The 16547-nt window shown below is 43.0% G+C and overlaps 5 protein-coding genes across 7 annotated transcripts; 2 read left to right on the forward strand and 3 right to left on the reverse strand.

Moving 5' to 3' along the window:
* Nucleotides 1-722: 722 nt before the first annotated feature.
* LOC6530567 (lamin-B receptor) lies at nt 723-4357 on the reverse strand. Of its 2 annotated transcripts, none has more exons than XM_015196420.2 (3): nt 4229-4357; nt 3525-3903; nt 723-2912 (listed from the first exon to the last, which is right to left on the reverse strand). In XM_015196420.2, exons 2-3 carry the CDS (start codon nt 3873-3875, stop codon nt 1113-1115), a joined length of 2151 nt encoding a protein of 716 aa, XP_015051906.1. In that variant the 5' UTR covers nt 3876-3903; nt 4229-4357; the 3' UTR covers nt 723-1112. The 2 variants fall into 2 exon arrangements, with proteins under 2 accessions (XP_015051906.1, XP_002091480.1); XM_002091444.3 differs by lacking the exon at nt 4229-4357 and adding an exon at nt 3990-4105.
* Nucleotides 4358-4843: 486 nt separating this feature from the next.
* Nucleotides 4844-7754, forward strand: LOC6530568 (transport and Golgi organization protein 11). The gene is made up of 3 exons (XM_002091445.4): nt 4844-4994; nt 5154-5783; nt 7237-7754. Exons 2-3 carry the CDS (start codon nt 5229-5231, stop codon nt 7513-7515), a joined length of 834 nt encoding a protein of 277 aa, XP_002091481.1. The 5' UTR covers nt 4844-4994; nt 5154-5228; the 3' UTR covers nt 7516-7754.
* LOC6530569 (MIT domain-containing protein 1) lies at nt 6053-7229 on the reverse strand. Its single transcript, XM_002091446.4, has one exon. It carries the CDS (start codon nt 6968-6970, stop codon nt 6167-6169), a length of 804 nt encoding a protein of 267 aa, XP_002091482.1. The 5' UTR covers nt 6971-7229; the 3' UTR covers nt 6053-6166.
* An 816-nt stretch (nt 7755-8570) lies between the features above and the next one.
* Nucleotides 8571-11642, reverse strand: LOC6530570 (high mobility group protein D). The gene is made up of 3 exons (XM_002091447.4): nt 11585-11642; nt 9347-9558; nt 8571-9270 (listed from the first exon to the last, which is right to left on the reverse strand). Exons 2-3 carry the CDS (start codon nt 9494-9496, stop codon nt 9085-9087), a joined length of 336 nt encoding a protein of 111 aa, XP_002091483.1. The 5' UTR covers nt 9497-9558; nt 11585-11642; the 3' UTR covers nt 8571-9084.
* A 1697-nt stretch (nt 11643-13339) lies between these two features.
* On the forward strand, nt 13340-15575 carry LOC6530571. Of its 2 annotated transcripts, none has more exons than XM_002091448.4 (2): nt 13340-14040; nt 14726-15575. In XM_002091448.4, exons 1-2 carry the CDS (start codon nt 13693-13695, stop codon nt 15269-15271), a joined length of 894 nt encoding a protein of 297 aa, XP_002091484.3. In that variant the 5' UTR covers nt 13340-13692; the 3' UTR covers nt 15272-15575. The 2 variants fall into 2 exon arrangements, with proteins under 2 accessions (XP_002091484.3, XP_039229143.1); XM_039373209.2 differs by lacking the exon at nt 13340-14040 and adding an exon at nt 14488-14563.
* The last annotated feature ends 972 nt before the right edge of the window (nt 15576-16547 follow it).

The raw sequence follows: 16547 nt of genomic DNA on the forward strand, positions 1-16547 counted from the left end.
TTTCCGCGTCATTTTTCTACGCCACAGTACACTGCAATTATGAAAATCATTTATCTAAATACTTATGCAAGAATTATTTTATACTTTATAAAAAGAAAAGAGCACATTAAAATATCTTCAAATATACCGTAATTATGACATCGCAGTTTAAAGTCTCTCTTTGTCTTTGACATAAATACATGTACTAATTTTAAAATACATTTTTTCAGTGTAGTGTCATAAGCCCAGGTCTTTGGAGGTGCAAGCCCAGACTTCGTCATCATTTTGGCATTATGTGTGCTAGGTGGGGAAAGGGAAAGGGACAGTGAACGGACGGGGGGACTACCAAGTTTCGGTGGCTCGCAAACATTCGTAAATGTCATTAACAGTTGTAAGGGCTGCGTGCCACGCCCACACCCAAGAACTTTATGGCAGGGCCGGAAGCGGGGTGGAGCGGGTATTTTTACACAAAATTACTTCTTTTATTCGCTGACTGACATTCATCATCATCATCAGCCGCAGTTCGCTGGCCAACGCCATGAAATGCGCCCCTCATAATTTGTATTTTGATTCAACTTGTAATCCACTTGCGACTGACCTTAAAGTCTTGGCAAAAGCTAAGTGAAAATCGATTCATGGAGCTTATCAAGATTCAACTGGCTGGCTGGAAAGTTGTTACTTTGAATCAATGTTTACATTCATACATCATAGATGACATAATACATTAAGAACAGCAGTCGTTGTGCGTTTCTTTATAGCATAGAAACTAAGGATTTTTTATTTCATATTTAAATGTAAAAAGTACTATCTATATGCATACCACATAGATTACAAGTATTGAATATTTTAAGGTGTCTAGATCCTTAAGCGCATAAGTTCGTACAGCTAGATGGTTGGGGTAGTCTTTTTATCTACGATTATGTGTGTGAAAATTTCTTTTGTTAAATGTGCGTCGGCGAGAGTAAAATCAAATTTTGTACTAAATGTAATGGGGGCATATTGGTGGTCTAGAGCAATATGAATACGTATTATATATACAAATTCGAAACATAAAATAAAAACAAACTGAAATCGAAATAAAAATAAAGATGGCCACAAAAAATAAAAAGTCAACTAACGCTTCACATCCGTGCTTAGTAGATCCTGGGCAGAATGTAGCTGCGCACCTGGGTGCTGTAGCGCTGCCAGGAGGAGTGATAGCGCGCCTGGTTCCGGGCGTTCGCTCGGGTGGCGCGATGGAGCAGGAGCAGGATGATCAGACTGAGGCCCAAAACTGGTGGCCAGGCAGGACGCAGGGCCATGGGTGCAGCCAGGGCCAGCAGGGCCACGATGTCGCCGAGATAGTTGGGCTGTCGTACCCATCCCCACATCCCGCTGAGCAGCAGACGGCTTCCCTGATACGTGTGAATGGTTTCGATGTTGGCAAAGATAGGACTTTGCGAGTTCAACCGGTATTTGTACTTGTAGGCGCATGTGAATCGCTTGACCAGCAATCCCAGAGACAACAGAGCGGCCACTCCTAGCGGAGCATACCAGCAGGAGATGGGTACACGTTGCTCGTAGAAATACTTGGTGACCGCCGTCAGCAGATATGGTGTGGCTGCGTAGCGCAGGAGCAGCAAGCAGCCATAGCCTTCGTGTTGCAGCTCAAAGGACGAGCTCAAGTGATGCTCGAAAATGATGGCGTCCAGCACGTAGAACAGCAAACAGCTGGCCGAGAGCAGGGTGGCAGGATCATAGTTTACATTATTCCAGTAGTATTTGGCCTGGTACAGATAGCCCTCCTGTTCACCCAGCTGCGGCTTCTGGGGCCACACGAGCGTCTGGTAGATGTAACAGGTGGTGTATATCAAAGTGGTCACCAGGGAGAGACGGTACTGAAACTGCTTCCAATCCACGCGTCCTAGCCACTTGGGATTTAGCTGCCTGCCCAGAGCGAAATCCACGACAAAGCTGCCGGTCCTGCCATAATCATTGGTCAGCGTTTGGCGCAGCACATTGTACTTGGCGGTGTCCACCAACCAGTAACTCCAAGCAGCTGCCACAAATGCGCCAACGAGTCCAAAAATGCAGAAACGTAGATAGTGACGCAGAACGAAGGTCACCACTGGGTACTTCAGATACTCGGCAACTCCTCCGGCAATCAAGAGCGTAAGCGAAACTGCTAGACAGTTAAACTTGTAGGTCTCGCGGGTGAGATGAACCCTTCGTCCTGGCAGCAGTGCCACCAGCAAGAATACCACCACCTGATAGGCGGCAAAGGCACCCACCACACGTGGCTGGAACACCTGGCGCGTTAGATAATTCACATCCAGCAGTATACCCAGATTGAGGTGCTTAAACTGACAGGAATTCCTGGCCGTGCAGCTCCATGTCAAATAGTAGACGGCGGTGGGCAGAAGTAGCAGAAGCAGGAAGGCGCCTAGCCAACCGCCGAATTCTCTAGGAGCCTTCAACTGACGGCAAGATGTTTCCGCCGGTGTGGCCGAATTACGGGTTACATTGAAACTGCGGAACTGATCCTCCTCCAATTCATCTTCCTCCTCGATATCCTCCTCACCCGTGGAGTAACTTCGCTTGGAGGACTTCTCATCGTCGTAAACAGATCGGGACACACTCCTACTATAGCGACTGCCTTCTTCGGTGTTTGTCACTGGTGTTCCTGCTAAATTCGAGATTGTCTTCGACACCGATCGGCGCAGTCGGTCGGTGATGCGCTTGCGAATGGAATCCGTGTCCACCTCGCTGTCTCCCTCAGCACGGATCTCGATGCGCTCCGTGGTTGTGGTGGAGCTGGTTGTAGTTGTACGGCTGAAGCTGTTGCCGCTGTTCACGGAGCTTGTGTTGAACGCTTTATTTGGGGCGCCGCTGGATGTGTTGGTGGTCAATGTCATGGGCAGATTGCTGGTGGACAGACGAACGGGCGATGATACCTGTAATTTAAGATCATGAGTATGGTTGCCATAAGTGAATAAAGAAAGTTTAAAACTGTTTAAACTTGAAAAAGTTTACAAGTCGTGGTTTCAAAATATCTTAATTGTACATAAGTATGTATGTAGGTACTCAAAAACTAGGTTACAAGTATTTTTGGGGACACTGATTAGATTAGATTTCCCTATTTCTGTAATCAGCAGTTTAGCTCAATAATTACAAATCCGTAATCTTCACCCGGAATTTCCTTATGCTGACACATGAGGGCAGAGCCCTAAACTGATAAGCAGGGCGGGGGGTGCTACTTATCAGCTTCATAAAAAAAAAAAGAAGCTCGAAATTTGTAATAAAGGTAGGAAGGTTAAAGCTAATAATATAGTTCGGTTTAATTATTTGTAACGGGTGCCTAATCATTACTAACCAAACTAAAATCCATAGACGTGTACAAATTATTATATACGAATGAAATACCAACTCATCTCATATTAACTATGTTTTTATATTAAATGCATTCGACTTCAAAATTGTAAACTGCTGATAGTTGCAATACTAATCAAACGAAGAGAGGCACTTATCCACCGCCCAGCAAAACTGGTTTTTGCTGGAGAACTCACCTCGGAAACCTCTGGGATGGGCGTGCGTGCCTTGATGGCGACCTTGATGGGCAGCGAGGAACCGGGTCCAGATCCCGATCCGGTCAGCGGACCCACCGATGACCTCGGCCGGCTGGAGCGGCGGGTGCGCGGCCCAAGTTCGGGTGACGGAGGTGCGGCGACCTTGTTGCGTGACGGGGAGGCACGTGTCCGGGTGGCGATACCGGTGGTGGCGGTGGCGGCTGCAGCGGCAGCTGTCAGGGAGCCCGCTCGTCGGGTCACCGGCAGGAGGCTGGGTTGCGTGGACTGGGCCAGAAGTGGACCGCTGGACACGTCTTCCGTGCGACGCGGGCGTCTCAGGCGTCGATCCATGGTGTATGATAGCGGTCGAAAAAACGTGCTGCAAAACGGATATATGGTCAGTCGTTATCTATACATTCTGCTCGGCGAGTGCTGTATGTTATTTATAGTTTACAAAATACACACAATCTATAAATGTTCTTAAGTAACGCTGCGGTTTTCTCTAGTTTCTTTGTGTTATTCTCTAATTTTCTGTATTTATTTGTGTTTGCGCGCCGAAAGGAAAAGCGACGTCGCTGCCGCAACTGTACATTCTGCAGGCAGCGACGCTGGCAGAACGCGCTCTCTTCTATTGGCTTGTATTATTTAAGCGCTGTTAAATTTATTTTTAGCAGCTTTTAACGCTTCGCCACTTAGTTACTCACTTCTGATGCGATTTATTTGCAGTTTTTCACTTTATCGGGCTATTGAAACGCCGTAAATTCAGCATAAATCACTAGATAAAAAAGACGCGCGTCTCACTGTCGGCGGCTGAGGAAATTTTGTTGTAAAATGAGCGCGGCCCGTTTGCGTTGGTATTTTTCAGTGCTGGCTAACGCCGAAAGACGTCTAACAGCACGCGGCACGAAGTTAACAGTGAATTAGTGGACACTTTAAGACAAATTAAAATATATTTTACCATTATTATCTTAAAGTCTTAGAATTATTTGTACACATTTTTACAATACCATCAACTTTCATCGAACCAGATCATCACAAAAATATTTTAAGTCCATAACCAACTATTTTAAGTATTTGATCTCTGCAAAGCCTTACAGTGCTCATTCTATGTATGTAGCTTATGAAGAGTCAAACTTTTCGTTATAGTCGGCTTGTGAATTATTTGTGCAAGAGAAAGAATACTGAAAATTAAAATTTTTGAGAAACATATAACTATTTACAAAATAAAGAATCTAACAAACTTAAAGCTTATTAAGAACAATTTTTTCTTTTGACCTTAAGGTAAATAATTTATTTAGCCAAAAATGAGCTAGAGTGCCAGATCTGGCGTGTGGCAGAAGAGTGACAGTCATTTCTGGTATTTTTTAGCACATTCTATCCCAATCTCCTCACACACATAACAAAAGGCAGGAGAAAAATTGTAAATTCTTACGAATTTCCCGGACATTTTTCTGTCATTTCCCGAGCAATGTAAGTAGAAAGCATTCGAAAAACCTAATCCGCAACAAACACACACACAAAACCCGGACGAAAATGTTGCGCTTGCCAAATTGTGGTTATTAATTTGTTATGAAAACGTCTCTCTCACGGCCGCCTTCTATATGGAAAAAAATTGGACAAACAACGAAGAAACCAAAAGTTGCGCTGCAGAATAGCAAGTGAGGTCCATTGGATCAGTTGAAAGGATACCCCCAGGACATCGCCATGGTGACCCCGCAATCGCCGACGCCCATGTTCAATGGATTGGACGACGATCTCTACAGTGACGCCAAGTATGCCCATGAAATCAACGACAAGATGCGGGTTCCCAAGAGAATTAAGGCCACTGGGGAGTACTCCAATGAGGATCTGCTGCTGTCCAACCAGAACGGCATGATCAGCTCCTGGAACTATCACGACAAAATTGACATGAATGTACCCGATCGAATCGTGGTCCTGGGTCACAATCAGCACCTGGAGACGCGCTCTGCTCCGCGGGAAATCCAGCTGGAGAACTCCATTCTGCCCAAGAATCCATCGGTTGGATTGGTGCGCGTCCAGACGCCACCGCGCATCATCACCCTCACCGACCACCACTTCCCCTCGGCCTCCGAGGAGAGCTCTCCCATTCGGGCAAATGGTCATCATCTGTATGGTAATGATCTCGACGAGGACGCCGACGACGAGGAGGCCCATGCCACCCAATATGTGCGTGCCAATGGAGTTGCCCGTATGGGATTCCACGCAAATGACACCAATTCAGTTGAATCGGACTCGCAGGTGAGTAAATATATCATATATCAAGAATATAATTTTCAGTTTTTTAATTCGATTGTAAATGCTTCTAAATGAAATGGATTGGTAGAAGTAATTCGAAAAAGATTACGATTTCGCGTATCAGCAGACAGAAGAGCAACTTCGTGATTTCCGTATTAAGGGTACTTGATTGATAACTTGAATTGATAAAAGTGCATGTATAGATCCTAGCGATCTAAACATGACGCAATGAAACAGCCAAGAATGATAATAGAAATAGAATTTGCCACACATTCTGTTTGTCAAGCGATTAATAAGCAGCTGGTTTTATTGAATTCCTAATACTGCTTTGATAAGACGGCTGACCCAATTCCGATCGATTGTGTGGAAGCACACTCTCACTCTTGTTAATCGCTGGAGTAAGCGTGGGCCTCCGGTCGATCCTCGCCCTCCTGTGAGTCCTTAAGACGCTTCGCAAAAGGACGACACTTCCAGATGTCCACCTCGGTGGCCAGGCACTTGCGAAAATCGAAATCGCACAGGCCCAAACTGTAAGAGCCCTCCATGGGCTCAAAGTAGTGGAGGCCTCGGCCAATCTTAATGACCACACCCGAGCTGAGCACGATCTTGCGATCATGCAAACTGTCGTCCATCTGGAAATTCATCTGGATGTTGCCAGCGGCCAGGTCGCTCCTCATTTGCTGCAGCATCTGCAACTGATTCTTTGGTGCCGCCGCATCTGGGCGCGTGGTGAGGCGAATATACTTTAGATAGCGACAATTCTTGACCAGCACTTCCAAGAAGTTGAGCAAATTCCTGAAGTGAGGCGGCTCCGTGAGATGTGGCTCATTGAGATGCGCCTCCCGGACGGCATCGTCCAAGTACGGACCAAACAGCCGCTGGTAGCTCCTGCCCCTGGCACCCTGCTCGATGGTGATGTGATCCAGCATCCTGCTGGTGTGCAAGTGACCTTTGACCTGGTCCCTCAGCTGTTTGGCCCGCGCCTCGTACATCTTCAAATATTTCCCACACAGCTGGCGGCGACACGGCTCCGCATCGGCCATCTGGGACAACTTGAAAATGCTCTCCTCGTAGAGTAGTATCGCCTCCATAATGTGACCCGTCTGCTCGCACTTCAGTGCACTTATTATCGCCTCCAGTTTCGGCAGCTCGCCTTCATCCACTTCTGCGAGGTTGGGGCTGGTTGTCATTGTTCACTATACAGAAATTTCGATATAGGGTGAATTTTCCAAAGTTTTTTGTTTATAATAGATGCAGACAATTTTTGGGGAAACTTTGAAAATGACTCGTTTCTGACAACTATTATTATGGAGACCTTGTTATAGAAGTCTCTTCCCAAATGTCACATTGATCACAGAACAAGTCCCCTAATTTTTCCAAATCAAACACTTTTAAAATGGCAAACACATCTAAACCTATACGGGGAATTAATCTGCAATTACCTTATGTCTTCCAGCTGACCACGGGCAGTGCCAGCAAGCGCTCGCAGTTGAATCAGCAGCAGCACAACAATCTGGATGCCTCGATGCTGGCGCACCGAGAGGGCACGCCCATGGGCGAGCTGACGCCCCACGAGGAGATCCTGTATCTGAGACGCCAGCTGGCCAAGCTGAATCGCCGGGTGCTGAACATCGAGATCAACAATGAGCAGCGCACGCAGCGGGAGAAAATCGTCTACTGTCTGGGCCTGGCCTACTTCGTACTCAAGACAATATTCTGGCTGAATCGCAATTAGATAGGGACTACTGGCCACAATGACGGTTGGAGATCTGCGGTGGGTGGTGCCAGGATAACCACCATGCTATGGACACCCTTTTGGAACAGCTTCTTTCGTTTCTTGACTTCTGTGTTGTTTCTTTTGTGGAAAGGCTCTGAGAGAGACTTTGTTTTTTGTTTGCCATAACTTCGTAGTCTAAGCTCGATAATAAATAAGCGCAACACCGTTCTGTTTTGTACACCGTGGAAAACCAAAAAGCAAAGGCCCCCCATACTTAATTTTTAAGATCTGGCACTTAAGAAGCGTGTATCTAAATTTAAGCTTTAATCTCTACGTGTTTCAACTGTGCAGCCCCCCAAAAAACACGAATCCGAATCGTCACGGCATTGCATTGAAAAGATATTGTTTAAAGGGTTGTTTCTATTGTAGATCTGTTAACATTTGATAATCCCAAAGTGAAGACAAGAACTCTAATGGTATTTGTATGCGAAATCCCATACGATAAATAGTTAAATATATACATAAATCTAATAGTACACTAAATCCCACAGAAATCATTGCATTGATTTTTGCATAACTACCGGAAACGAAGGATATCCATTTAGAGTGTAGCATGAATCATCAATTGAATTCATCATGATATTTAAAATAAAACGTTTAAAGTACCAAACCAAAGTCTGTTTTCTTTTCCTCTTGTTTTTCCCCAGGAAATGAGTAGATTTTCAGTTTTCAACGCATTTAAAAAATGTATTTATTTTAATTTGTTGGTTTTCTCTTTAAATTATACGTATAGTAATCAATTAAAACTACCGATTAAATGCAATTACATCTGCTTGTCTCATCTAACTTCCGACTTCCTCTGCTATACATCTTTAGCTAACAAGACGTTAAACATTAAGTTTAATGCAAAATGACGAAAAGACCTGAGCGAAATTTCGTTCGATTCATTTGCGGTGTGTGTGTAATCGTTTTTCGTGTATTTGTCGTCTGTGAAGTGGATTATTTTCCCTTTCCAGCCCGATATTTTGATCGTTTAATCGCTTTCATCCAACTACTGAGAGAACAAGATGCAATTGTTTGTATCTTTTTATTTATAATGGAATTATGTTATCGTTTACTTTACACAATTTATATGCAAGGGGGACTACTTTCCTCTTCAATTTCCCTAACGATTCGCACTTTGCAGGCGAATCGCAGCAGGAACGAAAAAAAAAACACCTCAACGCACATCCTACTACTCTTATTTCTTCTCCTTTCCTGCTGGTTGTCCTCTTCTTTGTATATGGGCATTATAAAAGAAACGACTACTATAAACTTAAAAACTCATATGTATAAATACAATTTTGCTTATTTTCACGTATTTTTGTTCTCTCGTGTGTGTTTGTTTGTTAAGGGCAACTTCAACAGATCTCGCTTGTTCATTTTGTCGATGAGATGATCGGGCTTGGCTTTTTGTATTATTAAGGGGGGAAACTTGTGGATGCTGATGTTTGGATGTGGTGTTGCCACCAGTGTTCTTGTTTGCTTGTGGGCTCTGGCTGGTTGTGTGTGACTTGGTGATGGATTGGGGGTTGGGGGATGAGCAGTCTACTCGCTCTCATCATCGTCGTCCTCGTCGGACTCCTCCTTCTTGCTCTTCTTCGCTGCCTTTTTCGCTGGTTTCGCGCGCTTCTTGGCTCCACCGTTGGCAGCACTGCTGCCACCATTGGCCTCGAACTCCTTGACAGCCCGATCGTAGTCATCCTTGGCCTTGGCAGCCTTTGCCTCCCACTCCTAAGCATCAAATGAAGAAATCGTGGTGTAAGTAAGGATATCGGGATAGCAATAACCATGTGCCAAGTGTACTTACAGACTTGTCCTTCATTGCCCTCCATAATTCGCCACCGCGCTTGGCCACCTCGGTAACCTTGATGCCGGGGTTCTCGCGCTTGATCGACTCGCGGGCACTGTTGAGCCACAGCATGTAGGCGGAGAGTGGGCGTTTTGGCTTATCAGACATATTTGAATGTGTTTTTGTTGAAACTATTTAACAAGTGTTACACTAGGTATTTTTGCTTCGAGCTGCAAGTAAAGAGGTAAATAATTGTAAGCTGGGTGTTTGCATAGTTTTTAACAGTCTACAGGGTCTGCCTTAGCATTACTGTACTTGCACCCTGGTTCACTTTTAATTAACATTTGTTTCTGCAAGTGTAACAGCTGTAAAAAGCACACTTAACCATATCTTGATATCTAATAAAACTTATTTTCTGCCTATTGGAACTTGTAATATCAAAAACAGTGACATTCTACTGTACTCTAAACCAGAACAGTAAGACTAAAAGATAGTTTTTTAGAGATGCGATCAAATGCTGTTCATTCTACGTAAAAGAAAGCTATACAATTAAAGCCTGTACCTTCTAAAGCCATCTTAAAATATTCATTAATTCATATAACTACTTAGTAGTACTGTACTCGACCGAAAACTAAACACTTTAATTCAAAATGTTATGGGCATCACATTTTCGTTTAGCAGCGCGCCATGTTCCTGTACCAAAAAGCAAGGCGAACACAACAGCAGGGGTAGCGTGAGCGAGACAGCAGGCCACAACCGGAACCAAGCGATGGCGGTGCAAGCGAGATGGCACCACTACTAGGGCTATCGCTCAGGCACTCTTGAGCAAGAAACTAAAAAAAAAAAAAGAAACTGAAAAATGCGCGCGCGCGCGCTTGCTCTCTCCCGCTTCTTGCTTCTTCTATCTGCTCGAACGCGCGCCACTTAATAATTAATATGACATTAATTGGCGTTTTACAAAGGAATAAGCCTGGACCTTTCAGACCGCAACTGTTTGGCGGCTTAAAGGGTCGGCTATTTGGCCAACAAAAAGTGCCACTACTTTCGACGGCGAGTGCGGAAAGCAGCGAAATGGCAACACACTTTTTCTGTATGCGATGACTGCCTTATATTGGTACAGACTGCGATGCGCTCTCAAAATGTATGAAAAAACATCGAAAATGCTGGGGAAATGGCCGTTTGGGGTACAGAATTCAAAGAAACACTTAATTTGTTGTAAGAGAGGGCATAATAAATGTGCTTTTAGCAATTAATATTAGTTATTTAACGTGTTTTATCACAGCGCTCTTTGAACTCCTTCTCTCTCTCTCTTTCTCTTTGTCTTTCGTTGAAGTAACTTGGAAACTAGCCGCTTATTTAAACAAGCTGTTGGTTTATCACTTATGCATGTGTTATTTGTCACAAAATTGATGTTTTTTAAAGTATTTATCTTCACCGTCCGTTCACCAACCTTTGTCGCTTGTTCTTCGAAAAAAACTGAACGAGTCAGCGTCGACTGCCAAAAAGGAAGGCGGCGCTCTCACACGTACTCCGCTGCTGCAGTCGACAGCGGCAGAGGTGCGAAAAAAAAATGAAGGCGGCAGATGTTCGAGAGAAAGAGAGCGGGAGAACTGCGTGGCTTTGCGGTTCGCGTTGTTTTTACCACATTTATCCAACTTTCTTATCTGCCGATACCCACAATCGGTATTTTTAAAAAATATAAAATCATTTTGTTACACCAACAGGACAAAGAAATTATTTACAAATAAATTATCGTGAACAGACTACATCTCACTCTCTCAGAGAGCGAGAGAGAGCAACGCCGCTCTCTCCGAACCGGCAAATTAAAAGAGAAACGCTAAATGTCGGGTAAAAACAAATGCACAAAACCGCATATCTTATAGGAAATAGTAAAGCAAAAAAGGCGCGCGATTTGCTTGGCGTCTAGAAAACAATTTGAAAAATTGATACTTTTCGGGTGAAAAATAAGGGGAACTGCGACGTTGGCGGCCATTTTGAGGCGAGGTCTAAGAAGCAGCGAGCAAAGTGAAGAAGTCAAAGCCAAAATGGCAACGCTTTCTCTGCTCTTCTTTGGCTTTGGGGTACAGACACGCGCTACTTGATTGAATTCACAACTAATTTATCGACAAAAAACTGCATTTTGCACTACGAATATACTTCACGAAACTGGGCACTTGTATCTGTATAACTAACTCCATAAACTCTTTATGTTTTATATTGCACAATATTATTTAGAACTCAGAAGAGGAAACCAACCTTGCGCTTGTGTGGCTAAAAATGAACTGTACGGAAGAACGCGACTGTCGGCAGAACGAAGAAAACGAGTGAAGATGCGGCAGGGTGAAAGAAATGCCGACAAGCAGCGACGTCGGCAGCACGCCGTGTTGGTATTGGTGAGAGCGAAAGAGAGTTTCTCTCTCTCTCACTGCGATGACGAACAAAACGGAAAGCGATAAATGGCATGTAAAAACAAATAAAACGCTAGGCAGGGAAAATGCGTTTTGCACAATAGTAGACATTCTAAATGGGCGAAAACAAATAAATGCAATTCTCGACTCCTGCGAAATATTGCAACTATTTTGCGGTTTCGCATTTTCTTCCACTTCCCTATGAGAACAAACTGCACGGTTAGCAGAGCTAACTCTCTCAGTTGAGCAATACGCATACCACAAAGAACGAGGGTCGCTTTTTAAAAATGGCGCCAAAAATTATATGTCAAAAAAATAGGTACAATTAAATATATTTAAAAAAAATTTTAATTTGTCAACCTACCTGAGATTAGTTTTACCTTTTGATTCTTATATAGCCTACAGTGAATTAAAGTAATATCTACACTTAATAAAAACGTTGTCCTTCGGATCACTTTAGAATACAAAATGATTTCCTACTTGAAGAATAATTCACTTATGTATATTTAAATTTTTTTCCAACTAATATTTAGGCAAATCGAAAATCAAAGTCAGTTAAACCCATAAAATATAAATATAAATATAAAATTAAAAATTTTCTGGCTTAAAATAAGTATTAATCCTTAACAACTGATAACTAGTTTTTGTTAAGTAAAATTAAGATTTTAAATATATTTCTTGTTTTCAAAATTAAAAGTTCTCCCATAATTAATGAAATTAAAAGTACCATAAAATTGTTGGTGTGAAGTGAAATGAAATACTATATGCAAAAAACCTTATAGGAAAATAACCGTTACATATCGGCTAGATTTTCAGCGGCAGATGCAGCAATCCATTTTCCCACAATCAAATCGTAAATGCCCAGAAACGGGAACAAAGGATCCTAGAATCGTGGCTGCAGTTTTTCCTCCTGGAGGCACAAAGGATAACGATGTCACGCGCTGTTGCAAGTTCACAATAGCGAAGGATGAAACAGCAAAAGCGAAGGGGCGAGAGCAAAGGGAAGACAAACAAGCATGGAACCTACCTGAAGGAAAGAAACTGCATTCCGTTGGACACAGATTGCATGAGGGAAAATCTGCTTCGAAATCAAGAAATTGCATTATTAGTGCAAAATGGGCGAGCCAAATGTTTTCTGTTAATTAACAGCTGCTGTTAATGCGCGATCAATCTTCAATTCTCCATTTGAAAAGCAAAAAAAGAGCTGCCAAGCAACTTCAATTCAGCTTTATTAAGTATGTATGTATGTACGTGCGGATACGCATATATTTCCGTTATTATTTTTATATGTATGTATATGAACAAATATGTTTTTATTTTTTAATGAAACAAAAATATGAACATAAATTTTTGGGGGTCGGAAGACGAAACTTTGAGTGCGCCACTGTGTTCGAAGAGCGCCGTCCAATACGTATAACGGACCTGCGCTCTCTTTCGCTCGCAAAAGCAGCAAAGCAATTCGTCAGCACTTTTATTCGTTTTTGCTTTGGCAATGCTTTAAAAAACCGTTGTTTACTTGCTTATTTTGGGTTTTTGGGTGTTGAAAACAGTTTCGATCTCAATTAATGTTATTTTCATTTTCGAACTTACTTCAGAGGAAAGGACCGTGGAACTAAAGATAGTTTCGTTCGACAGCTCGTTGAATTTTGTAGTTTCAAGTCAACAACGGTTTAAATTCCTGTATTTTGTGCTTTACGAAAGCAGACTTGCAGAAGCGCACAGCAAAAGCATCGCAGAAACAGCCTCACATGAGCAAAACAGCAATAGAGAAGTGGAGAGAAGCAGCAGAAAAGCAGAAAGCAAAATGTACATCGTCAGTTGGGGAGCAGCAGTTGCTCGGCGTGGTTATCGTTTGTGCTTTTCCCTTTGTGCTTTTTGGCACGTGGGACCATTGCCAAAGCGGGTTCTCTAAAAATAGAAAGCACTACCAAAAAAGATCATTTATTTAAGGCGGCCATGAATAGTGCAGTACCGCCCGGCGTGGTAGGACTACCCTATCGATTTTCGGATGAACGTACGGTCAAGTTCGTAGAGCTTTACGGCCGGGAACCTTGTCTCTGGAACAAGCGACCCTATTTGCGACGAGCTCGAAACGCCGCCTATCGGCGAATTCAATCCGGGATCAATGCTGATATAGAGCCGTACGAATCAGGTCTTACCATACAGGGCGTCAAAATGAAGATCAAGAATCTCCGTACTGGGTACCACCAGGAGCTGAAGAAGATCAGAACTATTGCGGGATACCAGCCAAAGACGCCCTGGTTTGCCCCACTTCACGGTTTTTTGGCAGAATTTCTGGACACGGTAAGGGATTATTTAAAAATAAGAATAAGATCTAGGACATGACTTTTTTAAGCTTTTTTTTAAAAAAAATACGTAAAGAGTCATTGCCAAGCTTCCCAATTTAAATTCTGGTACCAGCAAAAATAGCTTACTCTCGAAAACTTTAGAAAAAATAAGAATAATAGAAAGGAATAAACCTTTTTTATCTCCAGCAACTTGCTTATTCAGCATTTTGAGGAACTGAAAATGAATAGCCCACAAATTTGTGCTTATGTATCACAAATGGTAATTCTATCAAAGCAGTAATATGAACGTATATACATATGTACATGTATATCATTACAACCGCCAGGAAGTCATTAAATAATATTCTTCGAATATTCCTCGGCGAATATTTTTTGTGACCCACTGTAAGAGTAAACATAATATGCTTTTAAAAAACTTTTGTGGCAGAGTTGAAGCAGTAGTCTTTTGCCTATATGCCCACACAGTTGCCGAAATAGCGCGATCCACTAATTGAATCAATATGAAAACACATTGTGTGGTAGGATTGGTTTATATTAAACCATTTTTATTGAAATTTGTAATAGTTAGTTAGTTAACGGGAAGTTTGCTGACTGGTTTTCATTCATAGCATTAAGTTCCAGTTTTCCCATGTATAAATGATAACATAAATAACAATATCGTATTCTTTGTATTCCTACAGAATGAGTTGGATACAGCAACAACTCCACAACTTAGGCGTCTACAGATTCGACTTACCAGAATGAAGCCGATTAAGATACAGACTGAGATTAAGCCTGATCCAGATGATTTCTGTGCCCCCGAGAGGCCATTGGATCCTACACCCTCGTCTTTATTTACTGTTCTGCCAGCACCCATGACCATGGACCAGCCTCCCACTCCACCGCCTTCCCTGCCCAAGATCAGAGACCTCAACTCACCAGGAATTCCAGCCCCAGTTCCTGTTCAGATGCCCCTGCCCCTGTCAACAGCCTGCTCCGTTTCCGAAAAGAGTGAGATCCTGGGATTGGGTCTGGGATCATCGGCAGCTGGACGGGCGAATGGAGTTGGACTCGGAGTTGGAATGCGAGGCGAGGACGAGTTCACCTACTTTGGTCTGAGCGTTGCCGCGCAAATCCGGAATATGCCATTGGCTAGTGCGATGGTAATGCAGTCGAAAATTCAGTATATGCTCTCTATGGAGCGTCGTAAGATTAATGGCCATCCTGGCGATATGGATATATTCTAAAATCTAAGTTTCTTTGGTAAACTATGGAGATTACATTCCTTTATGAATCTGTGAATATGGTGATACGTTATCTAATTGTATAATTTGGCAGATCTTTATTTCTTAAATTAGGCAGACTTATGTGCTGTGTTCTTGTTGGAGAACACCAAGTATCATATTGTACTTAAAGGCAAGGCAACCTCATATTAAGTATAAGTTACTAAGAAAATTAATAATGAAAAATCAAAATTATGTTCATATCACATCATTCAGTCGTTTGTTACTTAAGCAATTGTACAGACTTCCAATAAACATTTGAATTAAACGTTTATTATTTTAAAACCTTACACCAGTCAAAAAAAGAAAATACTCAGAATAATATAATTTATCTATACGATAAACGATAAACGGGATGTACCCGACTTTTCATTTAAGTTGGTTTATCTAGTGGCTTCCATTTGCAAGCGTTTACTTTGAGGCCAGAAGAAGAGCAGAGAAGCAAGGCGGCAACATTATTGCATCTGGGAGAAAGCAAAACTGTACTGTAAAGCAAGGCAACTAAAAGAGCGAACCACCGAAAAGCGGCTCAAATGACCTAATCTTTCTAGCTTTTATGATTCCTGAGATCTCGGCGTTCATACGGACGGACATGGCCAGTTCGACTCGTCTATATGATTTAATTAATAATTGAACTAATTTCCATTGTCGATGTGTGATAACATTATCATTTCTGTACATTAGTCACCAAAAACGTTTCCAACTAGGCTCTAGGGCCACCATCGATTGAAAGAACTTGCTCTGTAGTCCGCCCACATATGCTTGTTGCAGTTTAGAGCGCCGCTTTAAATTGGGTCACAAGGGAGTGAGTCCTGTTGCTCGTGTGGGTTTTGCCACTGCCTGGTGCTGCAACAATAGGCCCCACGGAATGTGCCGAAGATACAGATACTGAACTTGGCCGTGGAGGCCGATGGGGCATGGGGCGTATGGTGTATGGTGTATGGCGTGGGGCATTCGGATTTGCACTCCCATCCCGTGCTCGTTGTTGCTAGCGACCGGCAAGCTCTATCCAAAACACACACACCAACACACTAACAAAACAACAACGCGTCGCCGGGCCATCGCCAGCCGTATTATTTAGCGAGTTGCTCCCCAGATTTTCCCCCGACTTCCCCTTTTTGGCGCACATGCAGCCACATCAGCTGTTCGCCAGAAACGAACCCCGTGGAAGGTGGGAGCACAAAACAGAAACAGAAATCGAAAGAGAATCCGAAGCAGAAAGGAAGGCGATATAAGTGAT

This window comes from Drosophila yakuba, chromosome 2R, assembly GCF_016746365.2.
Source record: "Drosophila yakuba strain Tai18E2 chromosome 2R, Prin_Dyak_Tai18E2_2.1, whole genome shotgun sequence".
Classification (NCBI taxonomy): domain Eukaryota; kingdom Metazoa; phylum Arthropoda; class Insecta; order Diptera; family Drosophilidae; genus Drosophila; species Drosophila yakuba.

What these genes read in the sequence shown, in the direction of transcription:
- LOC6530569 (XM_002091446.4), bottom strand. Translation starts at nt 6,970, where the DNA reads ATGACAACCAGCCCCAACCTCGCAGAAGTGGATGAAGGCGAGCTGCCG.
- LOC6530570 (XM_002091447.4), bottom strand. Translation starts at nt 9,496, where the DNA reads ATGTCTGATAAGCCAAAACGCCCACTCTCCGCCTACATGCTGTGGCTC. An exon ending in GGGCAATGAAGGACAAGTCT is followed by an intron (nt 9,271 to 9,346) that starts GTAAGTACACTT and finishes TTTGATGCTTAG; the next exon opens with GAGTGGGAGGCAAAGGCTGC.
- LOC6530571 (XM_002091448.4), top strand. Translation starts at nt 13,693, where the DNA reads ATGAATAGTGCAGTACCGCCCGGCGTGGTAGGACTACCCTATCGATTT. An exon ending in TGGCAGAATTTCTGGACACG is followed by an intron (nt 14,041 to 14,725) that starts GTAAGGGATTAT and finishes GTATTCCTACAG; the next exon opens with AATGAGTTGGATACAGCAAC.
- LOC6530567 (XM_015196420.2), bottom strand. Translation starts at nt 3,875, where the DNA reads ATGGATCGACGCCTGAGACGCCCGCGTCGCACGGAAGACGTGTCCAGC. An exon ending in CCATCCCAGAGGTTTCCGAG is followed by an intron (nt 2,913 to 3,524) that starts GTGAGTTCTCCA and finishes CTTAAATTACAG; the next exon opens with GTATCATCGCCCGTTCGTCT.
- LOC6530568 (XM_002091445.4), top strand. Translation starts at nt 5,229, where the DNA reads ATGGTGACCCCGCAATCGCCGACGCCCATGTTCAATGGATTGGACGAC. An exon ending in CAGTTGAATCGGACTCGCAG is followed by an intron (nt 5,784 to 7,236) that starts GTGAGTAAATAT and finishes TATGTCTTCCAG; the next exon opens with CTGACCACGGGCAGTGCCAG.